The sequence below is a fragment of the Bos indicus genome, chromosome 17 (assembly GCF_029378745.1).
Source record: "Bos indicus isolate NIAB-ARS_2022 breed Sahiwal x Tharparkar chromosome 17, NIAB-ARS_B.indTharparkar_mat_pri_1.0, whole genome shotgun sequence".
Taxonomy (NCBI): Eukaryota; Metazoa; Chordata; class Mammalia; order Artiodactyla; family Bovidae; genus Bos; species Bos indicus.
The window spans coordinates 10105933-10125160 of record NC_091776.1 but is presented as its reverse complement, the minus strand read 5'-3'; the positions used below and the strand labels follow the sequence as shown (position 1 = coordinate 10125160).

Below are 19228 nucleotides of genomic sequence, written 5' to 3'. Positions count from 1 at the left end.
ATGTCTCTGTTCAGATCAGATCAGATCAGATCACTCAGTCGTGTCTGACTCTTTGCGACCCCATGAATCGCAGCACGCCAGGCCTCCCTGTCCAACACCAACTCCTGGAGTTCACTCAGACTCACATCCATCCAGTCAGTGATGCCATCCTGCCTCTGTCATCCCCTTCTCCTCCTGCCCCCAATCCCTCCTAGCATCAGAGTCTTTTCCAGTGAGTCAACTCTTTGCATGAGGTGGCCAAATTACTGGAGTTTCAGCTTTAGCATCATTCCCTCCAAAGAAATCCCAGGGCTGATCTCCTTCAGAATGGACTGGTTGGATCTCCTTGCAGTCCAAGGGACTCTCAAGAGTCTTCTCCAACACCACAGTTCAAAAGCATCAATTCTTTGGTGCTCAGCCTTCTTCACAGTCCAACTCTCACATCCATACATGACCACAGGAAAAACCATAGCCTTGACTAGACAGACCTTTATTGGCAAGGTAATGTCTCTGCTTTTGAATATGCTATCTAGATTGGTCATAACTTTCCTTCCAAGGAGTAAGCGTCTTTTAATTTCATGGCTGCAGTCACCATCTGCAGTGATTTTGGAGCCTAGAAAAATAAAAATAAATTCAGACTTAAATTGAAGAAAGTAGGGAAAACCACTAGACCATTCAGGTATGACCTAAATCAAATCCCTTATGATTATACAGTGGAAGTGAGAAATAGATTTAAGGGCCTAGATCTGATAGATAGAGTGCCTGATGAACTATGGAATGAAGTTCGTGACATTGTACAGGAGACAGGGATCAAGACCATCCCCATGGAAAAGAAATGCAATAAAGCAAAATGGCTGTCTGGGGAGGCCTTACAAATAGCTGTGAAAAGAAGAGAAGTGAAAAGCAAAGGAGAAAAGGAAAGATATAAGCATCTGAATGCAGAGTTCCAAAGAATAGCAAGAAGAGATAAGAAAGCCTTCTTCAGCGATCAATGCAAAGAAATAGAGGAAAACAACAGAATGGGAAAGACTAGGGATCTTTTCAAGAAAATCAGAGATGCCAAAGGAACATTTCATGCAAAGATGGGCTCAATAAAGGACAGAAATGATATGGACCTAACAAAAGCAGAAGATATTAAAAAGAGATGGCAAGAATACACAGAAGAACTGTACAAAAAAGATCTTCACGACCCAGATAATCACGATGGTGTGATCACTCACCTAGAGCCAGACATCCTGGAATGTGAAGTCAAGTGGGCCTTAGAAAGCATCACTATGAACAAAGCTAGTGGAGGTGATGGAATTCCAGTTGAGCTATTCCAAATCCTGAAAGATGATGCTGTACAAGTGCTGCACTCAATATGCCAGCAAATTTGGAAAACTCAGCAGTGGCCACAGGACTGGAAAAGATATCTCTGTTACTGATGTCTAATTCAGTTTTTAATTGTAAACAGAAATACCCTGTATAAATTGAACCCTTTAAATTTATTGAGATTTGTTTCATGGTCCAGGATATCTTTATCATGATGAGTCCTCCATATGCACTAGGAAAGAATGTGTTTTCTGTTGATTTTGGATACAGTGTCATTTAGGTGACAGGAATACCAATTAGGTGGGCTTCCCTTGCAGCTTAGCTGGTAAAGAATCTGCCTGCAATGCACAAGACCTGGGTTTGATCCCTGGGTTGGGAAGATCCCCTAGAGAAGGGAAAGGCTACCCTACTCCAGTATTCTGGCCTAGAGACTTCCATGGACTGTATAGTCCATGGGGTTGCAAAGAGTCGGACAGGACTGAGCGACTCACTTTCGCTTTGATACCAATTAGGTACATTGATGGTTGGTAGCTTTGGTCAAATCTGTATCCTAATTGATTTTGTCTACTTGTTATTTATTATCTTTTTTTTGTCTACTTGTTTTTATCAGTTACTGAAACAGATGTTTAAATCTCTGGTCATATTTGTGGACTTGTCTTTTTCCTCCTTGTAGTTCCATCGGTTTTTGCTTCATGGATTTTGAAGATCCTGTTATTAGACCCATTAACATTTATGATTGTTGCAAATTCCCTGACAGTCCATTAGGATTCTGTGCTTTCATTGCCGAGACTGAGGGTTCAATCCCTGGTTGGGGAACTAAGAACCTGCAAGTCATGCGGGCACAGCCAAAATAAATTAATAAATTTTAAAAACTCATTTCGGATTGTTTAAAAAATTAGGATTGTTATGTCTTCTTGATGAATTGACCTCTTTGTCAGTATGACATGACCTTCTTTATCCCTGGCATTTTGAATGTGATTTGAATGTGTTTTAAATTTTTTTTCTATGTGTATATATGTCTTTAATTTTTTAAAAAACATTTGAAGAGGAATTTCTGGGCTTCATGATCTAAACGTTTTAAGAAGTTTTTATCTTTTATGTTGCCAGATTGCCCTCCAGAAAGCTAGTGCAGATTGATAACTCATCTTAGTGTTCTTTAAGTGTTTATAGAGTTTGAAGATCTGGTCTTTTAAAATTTAAGATACATATCAATGTTGATTGAACTAACATTCTGTTGACCACAGTATGAAATCTACTATTTATGTAATTTGCTTTGTAGAAAATTAAAATGATTTTTTAAAAGTTGTTATCAATTTTATTTTATATCTTTATTGTTTCATAGGCATATATCAAAATTGAGTACTATATTTTTATAAGAGATGTAAGAGGAGGGGGCTTGATTTCTTTAAGTTTGTTTAATCTTCTCCATATAGTTTTTGTGACGTCTTCGATGAATGCCCTAGGGGTGATTGCCAATATTATGTTTATATTTGGTTGGATAAAATGTTTGACCTTAAATAAATTAGTCTGTGGAAGGAAGTTTTATATATGAAATCAGATGTTTGTAAAGGTACTTTCCTACATTAAATGTGAAATACTATGTGCTTAGATCCGATAGGGATTTGTGACTGCTTGAGCTTTTGATAATGCCTGGTGCAGATAACACTTAATAAAGGAATCCATTTGAATGATGTATTTTTTTTGATATGTAAAATATTTCTTGGAGAGTTTTGCACATAAAGAAACGCATGACATATTGAATATCCTTTTGTAAAAAGTGCAAAGAGAGTTGACCTGTTTGGTAATTCTGAGCTGTCTTTTCCATGTAGGAGTCTTCCAGAGCCGCTGATGACCTATGAGTTACATGGAGATTTCATTGTTCCAGCCAGTAAGTATTGTGTCGAGGTGATAGAAACAGTTCTGTGGTTAACTGTGTATACGCTAAAATTTCCACTAAATGGAAACTGAATTTTGATTTAAATCTCCCTAATTTAATTTCCATTTCAATTTCCACTAAATCTCATTTCCACTAAAATGAGAGATTTGTTTTTGTTATAATCTGTATTAAAAATGGAAATCACTTTAGGAGGTGTTTGACATTTGCCCCCCTTTTAGAAGATGAAAAAAGGAATAATTAATATATGCATTCATAGTCACAGACGTTTATTTATTGCCTACCGTGCACTGGTCCCTGGTAGATTGTGAATATATTGAGCTGTGAAAGGATTTCTGCCCCAGGAGTGAATTCTGTAGCAAATATTGGGGTTCACACACTTCTCCCTAAACCATAATATGTATAATAATGTCATGAGCACAATGTGATGGGAACACAGACATATTTAACTTGCAGAAGGTTGGGGAGATTAGCAGATTTGGAGAGATTAGCAGGTTGGAAATGACTTTACATAGAAAGATATTTAGATGGAAACTGCAGGCAGAAGGAATATTGTGAGCTCATGCCAGAAACCCACACAATATTTGGTAGAGAGTGAATTCTATGTGATAAAACGTTAAATGAAAAAGGCTTATAGTTGGTAGAATTTTAATTTGTGATTACATTTTTTTGTGAGTCATAACTCATTTCTTGTTTTCTTTCTAGTATACCCTCAATTATACCGTGTTATACACACTCAGTTTTTATATTTGACACATGGTGTTTAATCATCATAGTCCTCCTAAATATTCTGGTGTTAGGTATTTAATAGTTAAGGAAAGCAAGGTTGGGATATGTTAAGTACCTTGCCAGGTTATAGAGATCTTTATTTAAAATTCAAAACCCCAGTTCTATTGGCTGAAACCTGCAGTATTGGTTTTCACAGGTGCACTGACGGTAGCTGTAATTGTATTTTCATTTCCGTTTATTTTTTTCCCTTGGATGTATTCCATAGTTTAATCTGTTGAAAACCTTAGAGCAATCCCTTTGGGTCCCATGTTACTGCTGCCCAAACATTGCTTTAAATGTTATCTCCTTGTGAGGTCCCTGCTCCAGCCAGCATGAAGGTTCCTGGGAGGTTGCAGAAAGAAGTAATGGGTCAACCCAGTTAGATTCTGCATATAAAACAGGCGTTTGCAAAAATATGGTCTATTCACTTGTTTTCACATGGAAGAGGATTTTTTTTAAAAAGGGAATCAGTATGATCAAGGAAGTAGGGGAAAGTTTTCTTGGCAAAAACTCAAGCAAATGCTTAGTTGTTTTGAATTCTTGCCTGTGGCATTTCTGGCAAACCGGGGAAAGAGAAATTAAACTCTCGTTGGAGGACAATTGTTTCATGTTGTTTGCCTCCGAGACTGGAAAAAGCAGAAGAGTGCCAGTTTTAATCTAAAATCCTTTGAGAATTGGAGAAAGATAAAGTGATTATGGGGTAAAGGCTTCAGTCACCATAAGTTAGTATCGTTACCGCGCTTTGTAACTGAAGCCAGTATGTTTGAAATTCTAACATCACTGTATTTTTACCAGATGTAGAGGTGGGAGTTCACAAGTGGTTGCTAAGTCCTAGGAGGTGAGTTTCAAGAGTTGTTGAGGCTGTCCTTTCACACTGTGGAGGAAGAGATTGTGTAAGTACAAAAGGCAGCGTCACCTTCTAGGCCAGTGCCTTATTTTTTGCTTCTGGACTTTGTGAGGATCCCACACAGTGGGCTCTCAGTTCCTGACCAGTAATCAAACCTGTACCCTCTGCTGTGGAGGCTCAAAGTCCTAACCACTGGACTGCCAGAAAAATCCTTCCCTTCATTTTTTTCCTTGTCAGTGTCTTTCCTGTAGAGGTCTGTTGAGAACCTGTGAGTTCATTTCTGGAGTATATAATACAAATAGAAATTTTCTCTCTCTGTTGTCATGACAGAAAAGAATTTTTTTTCTTCTTCATTCTTAAAAAACAAAAAACAAACAAAAAAACCCCTACTGATCCATGTTGAATGCATCAAGAAATTAAAAAAAAAATTTTTTTCTTAGTAAAATTAAGAGCATTTCAGCTGATGGAGTTTACTTAAAATTGCTAAAGAAACTGGAAACCATCTGTGTAGGAAAATCACTCCTGTGTGTCTCCTGCACACACACAATACTTCTGGTCACCAAATGTGTGGGTTTCCCCCCATACCAACCAATTCTGTGACACCAGCTGAGCGGCCTGCAGTTGGATTCAGTTCTGATTCTGTCTACCTGGAGTTGGCCTCTGATCCCACAAGTTAAGGACTTGGTCCCACAAGACTGCCTTCCCATTAAGATACCAGTCCGAAGTCCCAGGTTATTTCTGGTATTTTTGACTGACTGGCTAGAAGTCCACTTTCTCATAACCCCCGTCCTGGACAGGAGAATTTGTTAGAGTGCTTCATAGGAGTCGTGGAAATGCAAGTGTCCATTTATTTACCAGCTTATGGTAATGCATTTCATAAAAGATATGATGAAGGATGCAGATACATGGTCAGGTTCATAGGGCAAAGTCCAGATGTCTCGTGAGTGTAGGAGTGTTAGACCCATAAAGCTGGGATGTGCCACCCTCCTGGCATTTAGATATGTTCATTCACTTGGAAGCGCTCTCTCTATACCCTGTGCTAGAGGGACTTTTTATGAAGTCTTCATCCTGTAGGCATGATAGATTATTAACTCCATTTCTTGGCCCTCTCCAGAGAATGGTGGATGGACCTGAAAATTCAAGCTTCTTTCTGGTGCCTACCCGCCACGTAGAATCCCACCAAAAGTCACCTCATTAAAACAAAAGGCATTCTAATCACCCCCAGGTTCAGAGGGACCTGGGAGCTTGGTGTTAGATGTTCTTAGCACTCAGGAAATTGCAGAGCTCCTAGGAGTTCTGTGTCAGGAACTAGAAATATTAGAACATAAGACTCTCTGAGCACCCCCCAAAGACAAGGGTTTTAGGAGCTCAGCATCAGGAACTATATCAGGAACTCTCAGGCACAGAGACCAGTATATGTGTATTTCTTACTATTTCATACCATCCATCTTGTGAGAGAATATAATGGGATTTTAGTATAGGAATTTGTAAGGTGAAAATACAGTTGGCTTGGTCCTGCTGGAATCAGAAGCTTACCCAGCTGGGGGAGACTGGTAGGCATTTACCTGGATCTGTTACTGCTCATGGGGTGTATTTCCTTTGAGAATGTTGTAGTCCTCAATGTGTGTCTCAGCCTTTCAGGCTCACAGTCTTTGATAGATCATATTGGTAAGAATTGGACCCAGGCTTCAGGGTTGTACTCATGCTAAACTTCATTTGAGAATGAAAACTGAAGCCTGGATGCCTAACACGGCATCACTCTAAAACTTCCCGTCTCCCAAATCAGAAATTGTTTTCTTTAGTCTGTGTTCTTCAATTCAGTATGTGTTCTTCCTGTAGTCAAGTTACCTGGGAAGCAAAATCATAAATCACAGAGTTCTGTAGTCATTGGTAATGAGAAGGAAACTATTACCGGAAAGGCGCGAGTGTCTGCCTAGGTAGATTGTTCTATACTTGTTTCTTGTAGGGGAAACAAGACACAGTCATGTTGTCTTGGTGAAGAAGGACTCAGAAATCTGGAAATTAAAGAAATTGGATGCTTAATGACATCAAGCTATCTGAGCCTGATGTATTCAATATCTGGTAGATAGGGTCTCCCCTGGAAGAACTGGATTCCTTGATGTCTGTTAATTGAAGCCCTTTGTCCTGTGGAAAGTACTTGAACATTTATTGCTAATGGTTTCCTAAAATTACAGTATTATTGACTTATGACATTTAAATATTGAATTTAAGTTTATCTGTCTGTGTATCTTTGATAAGCTCCAGTAAGCTACGTTCGTATCTTTTCCAGTCTCCATTAGTTGGCACAGCAACGTAAGCAGATTGACATTAAGTGTTGTAGACACTGATTTGTAGTTTCACAATTTAAAATGCTTTTGCTATTACAGTAAACTCCTGTCCCTGGCAAGTGGCAGGAATTTGGTGTTTTGATGAATTCGGTATCTTAGATTTTTTAAAAAGTTATGTCTTGCATTCTTTGTCAGTTTATATTAGTTAAAATATAATGAAATGCACATGGCATAGGCAGCTAAGGACAGTTTATCTTAGAAAACTCCTTTTGAGTACCTGAAAGTTATTATTATGTTGTAGCTGCATGAAAATGCCCATTAATATAAAGCTTTGATTAATATAAAAATGGAACAAAACGGAGAAAAAGTAGTCTCACTTTAAAAACTTTGTATCCACAAAATCTTCTTTTTTGGAAGAAGGAAAATCAAACTCAGGAAAAAAATATGTGTGTGACTTCCAATGAGATGGGTGTGAGCTGGTGGGACAGGGACTCAGGAAAGGACATGGAAGGTTTAGATTCTGTTTTTCAAAACTGATTATAGTATTTTTAGAAATGAAGAACCTTATCCTTTGAAAGCAGGAAAACTCTTTTCCTATCTTGTATTTCTGAATAAGTGATAAATCAAAAATATTAAAATTAGATTTTCTTTGAAGAAGATGATTATTGACAAGGTATACACATGAATTAGAAGTAGTGTTTTAGTGCAGAGTTTTCAAAAATTTTTAGTTTTTGAAAGTATGAAATTCTTATTGCAGGCAATTTTCCTTTCTTTCCCTGGGAATTTTTGACTGTTTTTGAGAGTCCCTGCTTTAATTTCATTTTTAAAATCAAAGCTGTGAATTGAAAAATGCTATTATGTTTTTATTGCTTTCATTTCCTTCCAGCTTTGATGTAGTAAGGTGTTATCTTGGTTTTAACTCCAGATTAAAAACTTGATTATAATTTATCACCTAACTCTTTAGAGAGTTGTACTTTTACTTTCGATGACAAATGTAGTCTGTATCTAAGAGTCTTTTATTATTTAATAGTATTTGATTAATACTCCTTTATCCTTTTTCCTTTATCATGTGCCTTTTCATTTCTTAGCCTTTTTTCCTTCCTCTTGCTTTATCAACAACATGTCCTGTGTTGTAAAATCTCATTCCTGTTCTCAAACAGTACTACTGAAAGTGTCACATGGAACAAACTCAACTTTACAAACATTGGAAGCAACCTAAATATTCATAAAATTAATGGTGTGCAGTCCATTTAATGACCGAGAGATGTCCGTTATATATTAAATGAAACAATATATGAATATCTCATTGAAAAAAAAGAAGGAAAACTCTGAAAGGATTAAATTTAAAAGTTACTAACACAGCCACTGTGGAGAACAGTATGGAGGGGCCTAAAAAAGTCTAAAACTAGTTACATATGATCCTGCAATCCCACTCTTGGGCGTATAGCTGGAAAAGGTGAAAACTCTAACTCAGAAACTTGTATGTACACCAGTGTTCATAGCAGTATTATTTACTATAACCAGGATGTGGAAGCAGCCTAAATGTTCATCAAGAGATGAATGGATAAAAATGTGATTTGTGTGTATACACACACATACACACACAATGGAATTTTAGCCATAAAAAGAGTGACATAATGACATTAGTAGTAACGTGGATGAACCCAGACATTATCATACTAAGTGAAGTAAATCAGAGAAAGACAAATACCATATGATATCACTTCTCTGTGGAATCTAAAACAAAATGATACAAATGAACTTATTTACAAAATAGACTCACAGACATAGAAAACAAATTTATGGTTACCCAAGGGGAAAAGGGGTAAGGTGGGATAAATTAGGATCTTGGGAGCAACATATACACACTTGTTGTTTAGTCAGTAAGTTATGTCTGACTCTCTTGTGACCCCGTGGACTGTAGCCTGCCAGGCTCCTCTGCCCACGGGATTCTCCAGGCAAAAATACAGGAGTGTGTTGCCATTTCTTTCTCCAGGGGATACTCCCCACCGAGGGATAGATCCCGCTTCTCCTGCATGGGCAGGAGGATTCTTTCCCATTGAGCCACCAGGGAAGCCCATATACACTCTGCTATATATAAAATAGATTAACAACAAGGACCTACTGTATAGCACAGGGAACTATATTTAGCATCTTGTAATGACCTAAAATGAAAAAGAGTTTTAAAAATTACGATTTTATCTTAGGGTGAGGTAAGTTTTATGAGTGACTTGGACTTTTCTTTGAAACATAATAGAAATGTGCACAAATAATCAGTGTGCAGTTAATGATTTTCGGTTAAGTGGAGATAGCTGTGCAGTTAGCCCTCAGGTCAAGAAACTGATCATTGAGGAATTTCCTGGTTAGGACTCTGCCTTCACCACCGAGGTGAGACAGCCGCCCCTGGTTACTGTCCCCCCTCCCCCATGCTCCTGACTTCTGACATCGTGGGAGAGGGTTGCTGCGTTTGACCTGTATGTGAATGGAATCATACAGGATACACTGACGTGTCTGGCTTTCTTAAGTTCATCTAACGAGATGTCTTCCTGTGGAGGGAACCGGCACGTCACTCTCACGGCAGTGCGGCGCCCCGTTGTGTGACTATACGTCACCCACCTTTCTGGTCTTGATGCATAGTTGAGTTGCTTCAGTTTTGGACTGTTACCCAAGGTGCCGCTGCCAAGAACATTCCAGTGTGTGTCCTTTAGTGAATGGTCCTATGGCATGTTGGGATCATCGGGAATGTGTGTGTTCAAGATTGGTGGATTTCGCCTAACCGTCCTCCAAATTGGTTGTACCATTCAGTTATTCCCACCTAGTTAATGCATGACAGTTCCACTTGCTTCATGTCCTTGTCAAAGCTTATTATTCACTTAGAGCCATCCTCATAGGTGTATAGGAGTTTTTATTTGGTTTTAATTTCTATTTTCCTGATAACTAATGAGGTTTGGTGCTTTTGCCATACATGTATGGGTCATTTAACTGTCGTCTTATATTTTTGTTCTACGCTTTCCCATTTTTCTTTCGGGTTGTCTCTCTCTCTTCTGATTGTAGGAATTCTATGTACTCTGATTGCATGTTCTTTTTAAACTGTATGTATTTCCAATTTTTAGTGATTTTTTTTTTTTTTTACTGAATTTTTACTTTATCTGTTTTCTAAAATTTTAGCAGAACAGACTTTTTTTTTAACAGTGATAAGGTGGTGAAACTATTATTTTGAAAAAGCATATTCCCTAAGTCAAGCAGAGAAAGACAAATACTGCATGATCTCACTTATTTGTGAACTTAAAAACAAACAAAAAACCTTCAAGTTCACAGACACTGGGATCAGATGAGTAGTTGACAGAGGTAGAAGACAATGAGGTGAGGAAAATGGCTGAAGAGGGATAAAAGGTGCAGACGTCCAATTGTAACGTAAATGAGTCTTAGGATGTAATGTACAGCTTGATGGCTATAGGTGGTAACACTGCATTGTATGTTTGAAAGTTGTAAGAGAGTAGATCTTAGACGTTCTCATCACCAGGAAAAAAATCTGTAACTATTTGTGGTGACAGATGTTAACTTGTTACGGTGATCATTTTTCATTTTTCAGTGTATCCAAATATTGAATTACAGTGTTGTACACCTGAAACTAATATAATGTTACATGCCAAATATTAAAAAGTTAAAAAAAATTTAAAAGACACACTAAATTCCCCTTTCTTAATCGGCTTTGCCTTTTTTTCCCCGTCTCTGTCCTTTCTCCCACCACCCTCCTGCCCCGCCTTTTTTTCCTTTTTGGCTGAGCCTTTTGGCATACAGCACTTCTCCGACCACAGATCAATCTCGTGCCCCCTGCGGTGGAAACGCAGAGTCTTAACCACGGGAGCACCAGGGAAGTCCTCTCCTATTTTGAAGAGCTGGTTGAAACCCCACCCTCCCTGTCCCGTCAGCACCTCACTCTTTAACCTCCTGCTTCTGTCAGGTAGACTTTGCCGTATCTGGGGCTGCTCCTTTGTGTTTCGATTCCCCAGTCTCTCCTTAACTGCTGATGATATGATGGTACGAGCTACCCGGTCTTCACAGGTTTCTTCTCATTTGACTGACGACACTGAGCCTCCCTGGTCTTCTGGTCTCTTCCTCCTCCTGTGTTTTGCTTGGCTCCCTGTTGGCCTCTCCCCTGTAGGTCTTTGGAGCTCTTTTCCCCACCATGTCCTTTGTTGGCCTCTGGAGTAGTTGGGCAGCATTGGCCACGTGCCCGAGGTCACACGCTTTGGGGAGTGTGGCTAGTCTTTAGCTGTAAAGCATCTTCCCCTTTACAGATACCTGTTAGAGTGCCAGCCCTTGAATGTCACTTACTCCATCACTCACCATTGTCTTCCTCCTCAAACATGCTTTGCCTCCTGGGTTCCTGTCTGTCCATAGAACTAACTCTACTGCCAGATAACCCAGCCGAGAAACGTCTTCATCTCTGCCTCTTCCTTTGACCCGCAGCCGAGCTGAGGCTAGATCCTGTGAATTCTGCCTCTTCTGTAATAGCTCTCACATTAGAGGAACACAGACCGCAACAGTAACACAGATGACATCAGTAATGTTTGCTAACAGTTTGAGTGCCTCTCTCTGCCAGCCACTGGGGCTCAGCGCTTGACACTGGTCACCTCACTGAGTCTGAGCGGCCTGCTTAGATAGTGCTGTTCACTTCGTTTTGCAGGTGAGGAAACAGGCCTAGAGAGCTTAGGCAACTTGCCTAAGGCCACTTTGCTGTTAGTTGGGAGAAGTGATTCTACTAACTGCAGACTACACTTCTTTGCTCTGTTTTCTCATTTGTAGTTCAACCCCTTGCCAGACTTCCCTGGTGGTTCAGATGGTAAAGAATCTGCCTGTAATGTGGGAGACCCAGGTTCGATCCCTAGATCAGGAAGATCCCCCGGTGGAGGAAATGGCAACCCACTCCAGTATCCTTGCCTGGAGAATCCCATGGACAGAGGAGCCTGGCGGGTTATAGTCCACGGGGTTACAAAGAGCTGGACACAACTGAGTGACTAACACAACTGCTTTCCCATCTGCCTGCCCCTTCCTGCCTCGCTACTTCTTGCCCAGATAGCATTTCCCTCTTAATTTGTTCTTTTCCCCATTCAGATTCATCCTCCAAAAATTTCAGGTGTATCTTCCCCTCTGCTCATATTCTTTCTTGCTTTACTTTCAGTGACTAATTTAGAAGCCATCAGTAAAGACAGTTCTTTTTTTAAAAAAATTTTTATGAGAGGGTAGTTGATTCACAATGATGTGTTAGTTTCATGCGTACAGCAAAGTGAATCAGTTACACACGTACACACACACACACGTATATATATATTTACCCTTCATTAGATTCTAGCTCATATAGGCCATCACAGAGTATTAAGTAGAGTTCCCTGTGCTACAGAGTAGGTTCTTACTAGTTAACTGATTTGTGTATAGTGTGTGTATGTCAATCCCAGCCTCCAGTTTATCCTCCCTGTTACCTTTGATAACTACACGTTTGTTTTCTACATCTGTCACTCAATTTTTGTTTTGTAAATGAGTTCATTTGTACCTCTTTTAAAAAAGATTCCGCATATAAGCAATATATGGTATTTGTCTGACGTCACTCAGTGTGACAATCTCTAGGTCCGTCCGAGTCACTGCCGGTGGCCTTATTTTGTTCTTATGGATGAGTAATATTGGTCTTTACAGACCAAAGTTTGGTTGTGACCACCTTTCTATAAGTTGAAGCTGCCCTCTGTGAGGAGGCTGTGTACTTTCTCACACTGTTTGCCGAATGCAGAATGTACCCCTCACCTCCCAGTTCCGCCTGTCCCTGAAACCTTTCCTGTTTTTCAAGCCCCTGCTTCAATGCTCTCCCTTATGTGAAGCCTTCCTGCGCGTCCCTGCCAGCTCTCTGTGAACTTCCACAGCAGTTTGCAACCTTCCTTCCTGATGTGGTAACCTGAGCAGCTAATTCTTGTTAGCCACTTCTTTGACACCTCTGAAAACTCGAGCATAATTTTCGATATTGTGTTTTTTTGTTTTTTTTTTTGATGTGTTCCATGATTTTCCATCAACACAATAAAAGGAATTTGGGGACATTGTTCATAAGAGCCATGGATGATAAGACCAAAGTCTAAGGCATTAAGGGACTATATTTGTTCCCTTAAGCTGCTGTGACAAAGAACCACAAACAGAATGGCTTAAAACAGGAGAAGTATATTCTCTTACAGTTCAAGAGGTGAGGTCCCCAGTCAAGGTGTCAGCAGGGCCTGCTCCCTTGGAAGACTCTAGGGCAGGGTCCTTCGTTGCCTCCTCCACCTTCTGGCGTTTCCTGGCAATTCTCAGTGACCCTTGGCTTGTAGCTTCATCACTCCGTTGACACACAGAGTCTCTCCCGTGTCTGCCTTCACAGTGGTCGTCTTCCCCCATGCTTTTGTTTTCTTATAAGGGCAGCAGTCATATTGGACTTGGGGCTTCCCTGGTGGCTCAGCTGGTAAAGAACCTGCCTGCTAGTGCAGGAGACACAAGAGACCCGGGTTCAATCCCTGGGTTGGGAAGATTCCTTGGAGAAGGAGATGGCAACGTGCTCCAGTATTCTTGCCTGGAAAATTCCACGCACAGAGGAGCCTGGTGGGCAGCACCACATTTCTCCACTGTTGTCTCATCTGAACTAATGACGTCTCCAGTGACCTGTTCTAAATAAGCACTGAGTCAGGCACAGCGTGTGATCCCAATGTTTTGACATCTGGGGCCTGACTGACCCTGGGGAGACTGTCCTTTGCAGGGCTAACCAATTCCTAGAGATATTTAACCTTTGCACAGTTTCCATGTGCGAACTAACCAATCCAGAGCCCACGTTGCCTCCCTGACCCCACCTTTCAGGTTCTGACGTTCCAGGCCAACATTCTCCTGCCTTAGTAACCCCAGGACCAGGTGCCAGATAATCAGGAACAGTCTTTATATCCCTGAGCCTGTTCAAAGATTTGGACCAACCAATCCTAAGCCTGCTTACCCTGCCTTGTTCCTTCAGAAAGAGAGCACAGTAAAGCAGCTTGCCCTCACCTCCTGACCGCCCCTGGTGCTTCACCACATGGCCCTGCCTGGCATTGCATTTCCCCTTATTTCTAGGGATCTGTGAGGATCAGCTTCTTCCTTCATGACAGTTTTCATGTCTGTGTGTCTTACCATACCTGATGAAAACGAGATGGTACATTTAAAAACATTCAACTCTGTGATACCAGGAGTTAGAATTTCAGCACATCATTTTGGGGGATAAAATTTAACGCATCAAAGGAAAGAAGCCACTTGGTGAGATTTTATTTGCATTCCTCTGTGAGGTGGTGACCCATGACTAGAGTCAACAGGTAAGTAAGGAGCAGACTCGAGGAGCAGCATGCCAGAGTGAGAAGCCATGGTCCCTTTCTGTTCTGAAATACCAGCAGAGGGAAAGGCGTTATTTGCCGCTGCACTGAAATTACATCATAGGGGAGGCATAGAAGATTCATAATAGGGAGAAAGATGGATTTTCTTTTCCTTTGAACAGAGGCAAAATGCGTGTAAATTCTGTGCTTGAAGATTTAATGGATGAGCTGTTGCAATTGTTTGTTTTCAGGCCTATATTTCATTCTGAATTCTCTGCTAACTTTTCTGTTTTTCTTTTTTTTTTTTAAAAGAGAGCGGCAGCCCGGAATCTCGTGTTAATGCCATCCATTTCTTGGTACACAAACTGCCAGAAAAAAATAAAGAAATGTTGGATATTTTGGTGAAACACTTAACTAAGTAAGCCTCTTTTTCTTCCTGACTTGCTTTATTTAGTTCTGGGTGCCATGTGGTGGTGTGGGTCTGTAAGGCTTTGAACTGGGGCTGCGGACCCAATACCAGAGCCACACCTGCAAGTGCAGGCTGGACGCTTGCCTCGCTGTGTGTGTTTTGGACAAGAGTGATGAAATGTGATGCTCATGAAGTCGTATAATTATTTGCTTAACTTCACTGCCAGCAACTCAGGGTTTGATTAGAAGTAAGAAAAGAGAATCTTAAACATTTCCCTATACACTGATTCTGGCCATGTGATTATAAGTCTGTTAGCAAATTTAGCTTGGTTTCACACCTTCCTAACTCTGAGTCTGCATGGATATATCCTTGAAGTTTGTTTAATCCAGTAGTAGGCAGTTATTTCATTCAATCCATTCCATTTTTTTTTTTTTCACTCCCTCTTTACAAAGTAAGCAAAATCTAATAATTCAGTGGGGAAATTAGCTCTTTCGTCATATATAAATGGCTCCTAGGTCACTGTAATTGTAGAATTTTAGAGGTGGGAGGAAGCTGAGGAACACTGTGTTTTATAACCTGTATTTCACACACACACACAAGAAACTGAAGGTGAGAAAATATTGTGGCTTCCAGGGCTTCTCCTGCTGTAGAGCCATTCATTCATGTGGCCTGCCAGTGTTTTCTGAGTGCCTTCTAAGGTGTTAGTTGAACACATAGTTGAACAAGATAAAGTCCCTGTCTTTGTGAAGTACCTTCTTTCTAGGAGGGAAAAGATAATGAACAGACTACAAATAAAAATCATGTCAGGTGGCAAATGGTAAAAAGGCTCAGTAAGAGTGAGGGATAAAGAATATGTATTGGGTTTGGGACTATTAAGAGTTGTGATGGAGGGTCTTTTCAAGGATAAGACCTTTGAGTGGAGACTTGAATTGGGTGGCAGGCTGCTGAGAACAGTCGCCCAGGTTGTTGGCTGCACAGTGGAGTATGGGTGTTCTGACCAAGCTCTGTGTGCTCGTGACGATGCTTCTTACAAAGGCGCCGAGTGGTCTGGGAGTCTCTGGAAACGTGTATAACGACCAGGGGAAAGAAGGGGTGTTCTTAGCAGAAAGGAACAGACAGTACATGAAGGCCCTCAGGGACACAGGCTTAGCATAGACACAGAATTATTAAGAATGGTGCTGTGGTTAAACAGAGCATCAAAGAAAAGGAAGGAAGTGGGAAGGCAGGTAGGGTCCCCACCTGTGGTGCCCTGCCAGGCGTGGCTATTACAGTGGCGGACACTGAGGCCAGTTGAGTCCGGCTTCTTGCCTGTAGGGAAAGGCAGAGTTGCAGACATCCCACGGCCACTGCCCCTTCTTTTAACCAGAGACCTTTCTACCCCCTTTCATCTTATTAGTGTTTCAAATCACTCCAAGCAGAACCTCATGACCGTGGCAAATTTAGGAGTGGTGTTTGGACCAACTCTCATGAGGCCGCAGGAAGAGACTGTTGCTGCCATCATGGATTTGAAGTTTCAGAACATCGTTGTGGAAATTTTAATTGAAAACCATGAAAAGGTAAAAGTGCCTTTTTTCTCCTTTCCTTAGGGTAATTCCTGTTCGGGGCTTATTTCCATGTGAGGTACGCCTGTCCTCTTAGTTTTTTGTGTAATGATTTTATGATCCTGATGGCAAGCCTGGTTCTGAGAAGTCCTCACGGAGTTTGTGTCTTTGGTGGAGTTCTATAAACCTGAAGCTTTCCTAGGCTTCTGCTATTCCCCTGGTTTAAGGAAGCACCATTTATTCCAGATGTTGTAGACTGTTTCTTGCGGCCCTGTTCCTCGCCTTGGATTTCCCACGCAGATTCTGTTTTCTGTAACACGGGGAAAACGTGTTGTCGGTCCGTTTCACACTCTCCCCAGAAAACCACACACACCTGCCCCCTCTCCTCAGAGCTATGCCAACAATTTCAGGAGATCCGCATGCATTCTTGAACCTGGGGCCTCCAGGTTGAGAATCTCTGGCTTAAAATGAATAATCTCTTGGGTAACATCCTATTGTTTGTTTCTCTGTATTCAGAGGAATACATGAGTTTTCAAATAAATGGACTCTTTCAAGATCTTTTAGGATTTTTTCCTTCTCTTCTGTTCATATAGAGCAGGACCTAACTTTCCTCATTCTTTTTTTTAATAATTTTTATTGAGGTATAATTGCCTTACAGTGTTGTGTTATTTTCTACTCTACAGCATGATGACTCAGCTGTAGAGTAGATATACATATGTATACAGACATACAGCTGTACAGTAGATATGCATACATATGCATCTGTATGCATATGTATACAGATATACAGCTGCACAGTAGATATGCACATACATGTATCCCCTCTTTTTTGGTTTTCTTTCCCATTTGGGTCGCCACAGAGCACTGTGCAGACTTGTCTGAACTGCACAGTATGCTCTCACTAGTTACGTATGTTATTCATCATGTCAGGAGTGTATATATGTCAGTCCCAATCTGCCAGTTCACCCCATCCCTCTTCCCCACTTGGTATCCATAAGTTTGTTCTCTCCATCTGTGTCTCTATGTTTGCTTTGCAAATAAATTCATCTATACCATTTTTCTAGATTCTACATATATGTGTCAATATACAGTACTTGTTTTTCTCTTTCTGACTTACTTCACTCTGTATCACAGACTCTAGGTCCACCCGTGTCTCTACAAATGTTCCAATCTCGTTCCATTTTATGGCTGAGTAATATTCCATTGTATATACGTACATCTTCTGTATCCGTTCCTCTGTTGATAGACACTTGGATTGCTTCCGTGTCTGACTATTGTAAACAGTGCTGCAGTGAACATTAGGGTGCACAGGTGTTTTTTGAGTTATGGTTTTCTTACTTCTAAGACAGGGAATTGGAAAACGGTTAAGATGATTGGTCAACAACTTTAATTGCTTACTAAATTTTGTAAAACATTGGGATTGCGTTATATGGTAAGCATGTATTAGGTGCTGGGAGGTGAAGACAAGCATTACAACCCCTGATGGAAAGTACGTCACCATCTGGGGGGTTGGAGTCGTGTTCTGGGAACTGTGTCCCACAGCTCACATCCCTAACATCTGGTGCAAGTGTACTTACTTTTCTAGTTGTTACCCATTTCTCTCTTCTAGATCTCTGAGGACAGAGATCTTTTTGCACATTTAGAATAAATCCTGGTACTCCTTAGGCACTCTGTTAATATTTATTTGGTGAATTAATGGATTCAGTAAAATATATGGAGGTCAGAGAAGTGGGAAGGAGACAGAGAGAGGTGTAGTCCCTTTGGCAAAGCGGGGGAGAATGTTCCTTGGATTCTTGTGTCTTCTGCTGCTGGAGAAATTCTAGCTTACGAGAATGTCACTTCCCACTGAAAAGTGAGGCTTGAAACCTAGTTAGAGATTCACTTTAGGAGGGTGGCAAAAGCAGCTTGCTTATGGGTGTCAGACATTGGTGGGTTTTTGCTTTGTTTTGGTTTTCGGCAGCTAGTGGTGCATTTATGCCTCCTTTCATGGTTCCGTCAAACCGTCGTTAAACCTCGTTAGCGTGGACAGTGAGCTGTCCAGTAAGACAGCTTCATGGCACAATGCTACTATTCGTTTTGTGGAAAAGAAATAATTAGACTCTAAGCTTCAAGAAAATGTTTAGGAGCGCAGCTGTCATTAGGTTAAACCCCAATTAGAGGACTTTTATTCAATTTATTTATGAAAATACCGACTCTGGGTCTTGCTCTGGGATAAAAGGCTCCCCCCGCCTAATGCTGCAGCTCCCCATTTTCTTCTCTTATTTGGTGCTGGGGAGATAAGTACCTGATTCTCTTCTGGGAAGTGGTGAGGGCTACTTACCCTGTTAACAAATCTTACAGGAACTTCCAAGCAGCATTGTCGAGCCAATTACAATAGTTACCGCAGATGGGACTGGACCCATGCGTGGAGCTGGAGTTTTATAGAATTAAGTGGAGGGCTTCTGGTCTGCGCTCTCCCCTTTGCTGTGGCCAAGCTAGGTGGTGCTGTGAATGCACAGCTGGTACTCACTGAAGTCCTGAGGTCTCCTACCAAGAGGAGATGAGATACTCAGTTTCAGATTGTTCCCTGAATGTGTGGGCTCATGTTTGGGTCACCCTAAGGGTTGCTTGGGGTGGGGACGTTCAGTTCAGTTCAGTCGCTCAGTCGCTCAGTTCAGTCGCTCACTCTTTGCTATCCCACGAACCGCAGCACGCCAGGCCTCCCTGTCCATCATCAACTCCCGGAGTCCACCCAAACCCACGTCCATCGAGTCGGTTATGCCATCCAACCATCTCATTCTCTGTCGTCCCCTTCTCCTCCTGCCCTCAATCTTTCCCAGCATCAGGGTCTTTTCAAGTGAGT

At 41.0% G+C, this 19228-nt stretch overlaps 1 protein-coding gene across 9 annotated transcripts in view; it reads left to right on the top strand.

Annotated features, from left to right (window-relative positions):
• ARHGAP10 (Rho GTPase activating protein 10) overlaps positions 1 to 19228 on the top strand; it is a 375184-nt gene that overhangs the window by 246693 nt on the left and 109263 nt on the right. For all 9 annotated transcript variants that reach the window (XR_011561289.1, XM_070770139.1, XM_070770135.1 and 6 more), the window contains 3 exons: positions 3120 to 3178; positions 14749 to 14854; positions 16242 to 16401. Coding sequence is in view for 8 of the 9 variants with exons in the window: in XM_070770139.1 (XP_070626240.1) it covers positions 3120 to 3178; positions 14749 to 14854; positions 16242 to 16401 (325 nt within the window). In the remaining variant the exon portion in view is untranslated. The remainder of the gene's footprint in view (positions 1 to 3119; positions 3179 to 14748; positions 14855 to 16241; positions 16402 to 19228) is intronic.